We start from the raw sequence: 5,510 nt of genomic DNA on the forward strand, positions 1-5,510 counted from the left end.
TGTGTGTGTGTGTGTGTGTGTACCAGCGTGGCCCCCTGGGAGTCGTGTCGGTTGACGTCGGCTCCATCCTGCAGGAGGTTCTGAATATCTCCCAGCATCCTCCTCTCCACCGCTGCTCTCGTCTCATTGATCATCTCCTGTGTGATGCCTGTCATGCACACAATGATTGGTCAATACAGCTGTCAATCAAACAGGAAATAAATGATTGCAATGTAGCTGAAACATCCAGTGTTACTTGTAATGCATTACAAGTAACGCAAGTTATGTAATCAGATTACTTTTTCAAGTAACTAGTAAATTAATGCATTACTTTTAAATTTACAGGAAAATAGCAGAGTTAGTTTTTCATACAAGTAACTCAAGATACTTTGTTTTCCCATTTATTTGCTGACAGCTCTCCTGTTGAGAGAAATTGGGAGTGAGGCTCTTCCTTCAGCCTGAGGCTTATTCATTTCACTTTTTTAGTGTGAAAGAGCCTTTACAGTTGCTTTACTTAGTTACTTTTTTATGGAGTAACACAATACTGTAATGCATTGCTTTTAAAAGTAACTTTCCCAACGCTGGAAAACTCACAGTGAAACGAGATTCAAATAACGTCAAGATGAGTAAACCTTCATCTTTCAGTAAACCTCATTTGTTCAGTTACTCAGATTGAATGTTGGGTGATTGTTTCTATTCTGTTCAATGTTTACGTCATAATCACAGTAAGAATCAGAATGGAAAAATCCAATCTTTCCATCATTCAGTGATGAGATCTGCTACTTGAACGTTAGAATCTGGACTTTAAAACACTGATGAAACAAACGCATGTAATAAAGCTGCTGATATCAGCACAGGCAGTGATTGGAGGATCGGAGGTTCACCTCGGTTGGCCATGGCGGTCTCGATGATGTCGAGCGTGGGGTCGTCCTCACAGAGGTCATAGGGCATGTTACCGTCTGAGTTCACTGCTAAGAGATCAGCGCCGCTGCGGAGACACCAGATCATCAGAGATCAGACCAGATCATGCCGAGAGAACACTACCTGCGTTAAAAATATATACACCACCATTCAAAAGTTTGGGTTCTTTTGAAAGAAATTAATAGTTTATTCATCAAGGCCGCATCAAATTGATCAAAAGTGACAGTAAAGACATGTATAATGTAACAAACTGAAAATACAGCTGCGCATCACAGAAATACATTACAGTTTAACAGAGATTCACATAGAAAACAACTGTTTTAGATTTGAACTTTTTCAAATTTGTAGTGTTTTTACTGTATTTTTATGCACACTCTCACTCACACACACACACACACACACACACACACACACACGCACAGACACATTCTCAAACACACACAGACAGACACACACACACGCACGCACACACACACACACAGAGACTCTCTCACACACACACATAGTGTTCACCTGGTGTAGGGCCGTCAGTCCGTCTTCGTTACACAGATCAGGACTCACGTTGTTCTTCAGTAGATAACGCACTGTGAGGAGACACACAGAGACAAAGACATTCATTCACGTCCCTTCAGATTAATATTCACATCAATCATGCAGTGCAGAACTGACACTGTCTGAGTCTTCAATTAGATTTTATTTTTTTGACCTTGGGACGTGGTGGCCTAATGGTTAGAGAGTCGGACTCGTAACCCAAAGGTTGTGGGTTCGGGTCTCGTACCGGCAGGGATTGTAGGTGGGGGAAGTGAATGTACAGCTCTCTCCCACCTTTAATACCACGACTGAGTGCCCTTGAGCAAGACACCGAACCCCCAACTGGCTGCCCACTGCTCCGGGAGTGTGTTCACGGTGTGTGTGTGCACTTTGGATGGGTAAATGCAGAGCACTAATTCTGAGTATGGGTCACCATACTTGGCCACACTTCACTTATATATATATATATATACACATATCGTTTTTATTCATTTTTATTTGTTGAATAATTTTTATTTTAGTTTATTTAGTTTTAGTTATTTTATTACTTCATGAAAATGAGAATCACTACCTTGGCAACTAACAACTTTTTTTTAATGGTTTTAGTGTTAGTTAATGATAATAACCCTGTACTAATCACATTAAGATAAAATGCTGAAAGCATCACACACACACAGCGGCTCATAACGGTGTGTGTGTGTGTGTGTTTGCTCTGTCTTTTCTGTGTTCTAGAGTTCTGCTCCTTTAATCTGTGTCTCAAACACACACACTTACTATTAATGGATGGCTATATTTGACACCAACAAACAAGAGAAGCTGATTGAACAAGAAACAATGACAGAGACAGAGAGAGAGAGAGAGAGAGAGAGTGAGAGAGAGAGAGGAGAGAGCGAGCGAGCGAGCGAGAGAGAGAGAGAGGAGAGAGCGAGAGAGAGAGAGGAGAGAGCGAGCGAGCGAGCGAGCGAGCGAGAGAGAGAGGAGAGAGCGAGAGGTGAGAGCGAGAGAGGACGCTACAAAGTAACATACACCTTTGTTTACGTTTGTGTGTTGCTCGGCAACCACTTTGTAGCAACCACAACTTATTGCTTTAACATTCTTAAATCAAGATGCATTTACTGGAGATGCACAATGACAGAAGATAAGAAGTCTTTAAGTGAAAATAAAGTGAGTTTATGTTTAAAACAAGAGCAAATTTCTGCAAATAGAGTTTGGAAAACAAGTAGATTTTTCTGACTCCACTGGCAAATAATTTTTCTTGTTTGAAGCATAAACTTCACTTGGACACTTCTTATCATCTGTCACTGTAAATGCATCTTGATTTATGAATGTTTAGATATCTGTACTGGAAACCGAGACAGATATACTGAAGAAGAACGTCGGTTTCTTGTAAGGAATCAACAGAAGCACTCTAACAAGCATCAGTGCATCACTGTAAACAGCATTCGCATGAGTCAAAACAAGTGATTCTAAGAGCCTCTTCTAACTGCACACTCAAGTCATCTCTCAAACATCAACTTTACAGAATGTTTTTACTGTCCGTGTCAGTAAATAAACAGATTAATGCACTAAACATCCTTCTTCCCTCCGTCACAGACCCGTCTGCAGTGAGTCTGTGTGTTCCTGGAGCTTCATTTATCATCCATGAAGCTGTAAAGTGTGCCGTTTTGAGGATCTAGTGCACTACAGAGTGACCATGATCAAACTACTGACTACTACTGTGTGTCCATTATTCACAACGGCTGCCGTTATCAAATATTCATTCAATGAAAGCATGAATGAATTATTGAAGAAACAGAAGCAGCAGCGATGAGACCGGATGTTCTCAGGAATCACAGAAGAACTGGCTGTGATTTCTGTAGTTGTCGACCGATTATCGGCGCCGATATTAAAGAGCAGGTCACATGGGTTTTCGAAAAATATCTCTTTTTGCAGTTTGTAAGGTAGCTATCCTTCAATGTAAACAGTCTGCAAAGTTGTTAATCAAAAAAGTGCATGATAAATAAAGATATTGTCTCTCAAAAGAAAGAGTCGACTCAGAATCGCCTAAACGAGTCGTTATATTTTCGAATCTTCTGCCTGTTACCGATGTACGTCACCGGGTAACAAATTAGCATAATCCCGCCTGCCCACGAAATATATGGGTTTTCGAAAAATATCTCTTTTTGCAGTTTGTAAGGTAGCTATCCTTCAATGTAAACAGTCTGCAAAGTTGTTAATCAAAAAAGTGCATGATAAATAAAGATATTGTCTCTCAAAAGAAAGAGTCGACTCAGAATCGCCTTAACGAGTCGTTATATTTTCAAATCTTCTGCCTGTTACCGATGTACGTCACCGGGTAACAAATTAGCATAATCCCGCCTGCCCACGAAATACGAACACTCTCCGTGTCGAGAAGATGCTGTGTTCCACGATACCACAGCAATACAATTCAAACCTTTTGTTGTGCTCGTCATTTTACCGAGGACTGCTTCTCTAATCTTGCCTTTTGTCTTCGTTGGCTTCTAATCTTCTTAATTTGGACCAACAAGCGTATCCGAACCACAACCTGTAAGTACGATTGATCTGTTATGTGTACATTTTCAACTGAGTGCTCAAAATATCAAGTTTTTGAGCTAATATGTGATGTACACATTTCCAGATAAAGCACAATATTACTGTTTTACTGAAATAGGTCATTATTTTAAGAACTGATTGGAGCACTATATTATTGTTTTATGCGAAGGTGCATGCTAGGGTTGCCAGGTTGTCACAACAAAACCCGCCCAATTGCTACTCAAAACTAGCCCAATCGTGTTTCTAGGGTGGTCCCCCTTTAAAAATCGTGTTCTGGGGTGTAAAATACACACTTTCAGTTGGGGCTCCCCTGGTAAATTCGCATTCCAGTGCCTAAATATGACGTTATTGGGGTCGCTACAACCCGCGACATCAAAAACAACTGCAGACTTGGCAACACAGATGTTAGCTCTCGCTAACTTGCTCAAGCGCTCCTCTTTGTGCCAATCACAACAGGCTTGGCCAGCTGACTAATCAGAGCAGAGTAGGCTTATGGAAGGGAGGGGTTTACAGACATTTCGGCCAGAACTGAATCGAACAAACCGTTTGGAAATCATGGACAAATGACTCCATGTATAAATGTATATTCAGGGAAAATTACAGTGTTTTCTGACCTTAGATGCATTTAAACCTGTTGTAGGGGACTCCAACACAATATTAGGACACTTTAAAAAACCATATGACCGGCTCTTTAAGCTTTTTATGGATATCGGTATCGGTCATTTTCAAAACCGATTTGCTGATAAAATAATTTAAAAGCATTTAAAGAAAGTTTTTGTCAGAGCTCTTGTTATTCTTAATTTTGACATTCATTTTCATTTTTACACCAGACATGTATATAAATTCAAAATATCGGTTATCGGTCAAATTGATCTGTAATAGTTGGTATCGTATCGGTCCTGAAACAACATATATCGGTCGATCCCTAGATTTCAGCATCACCTTCATCAGCACTGATTAATGTGACGCATTTTTACAATATATAATTGAACAATATAAACCATTTTTAAATATATTATAGATCATACAAACCATTTTTTTGAAATATACATTATAGGCCAATATAAACAATTTTTTCAATTTTCAGTAGAAATAACACCTTGACATATACATATGGATGCCATGACATCAAAGTACTCTAGTGCACTAAAGTGATGCATGATGGTCCGCGTTCACATGGGAATCACTGCTGCCATCATAATGAAACGTTATCATGTGATCTCTGGTGGAGCCCAAACGAGCCATTACTGAAGAACGAAAAACATTTAATCCACATTGCTTATCACTCACACTCACACACACGCACATAGACACGCACACGCGCACACGCACACACAGAGCAGGCTGTCATGAGGATGTATGGGTGTATATAGTGTTGCTGAATAGGCAGCGAGTGGTTTTCGCTTACTAAACTACAAGCTCATCTGATGTACACACACACACACACACACACACACACACACACACACACACACACACACACACACACACACACCCACACTCCTGCACAGTGCCTCACAGAGTGA

At 40.3% G+C, this 5,510-nt stretch overlaps 1 protein-coding gene across 1 annotated transcript in view; it reads right to left on the minus strand.

The window, feature by feature from the left end:
• Positions 1-5,510, minus strand: part of ppp1r16b (protein phosphatase 1, regulatory subunit 16B) — a 37,569-nt gene that overhangs the window by 7,469 nt on the left and 24,590 nt on the right. The window contains exons 3-5 of the mRNA XM_016239913.1: positions 1,414-1,484; positions 864-993; positions 24-148 (exon numbers count right to left, since the gene is read on the minus strand). Of these exons, the coding sequence (XP_016095399.1) occupies positions 24-148; positions 864-993; positions 1,414-1,484 (326 nt within the window). The remainder of the gene's footprint in view (positions 1-23; positions 149-863; positions 994-1,413; positions 1,485-5,510) is intronic.

This window comes from Sinocyclocheilus grahami, unplaced genomic scaffold, assembly GCF_001515645.1.
Source record: "Sinocyclocheilus grahami isolate Dianchi unplaced genomic scaffold, SAMN03320097.WGS_v1.1 scaffold577.1, whole genome shotgun sequence".
Taxonomy (NCBI): domain Eukaryota; kingdom Metazoa; phylum Chordata; class Actinopteri; order Cypriniformes; family Cyprinidae; genus Sinocyclocheilus; species Sinocyclocheilus grahami.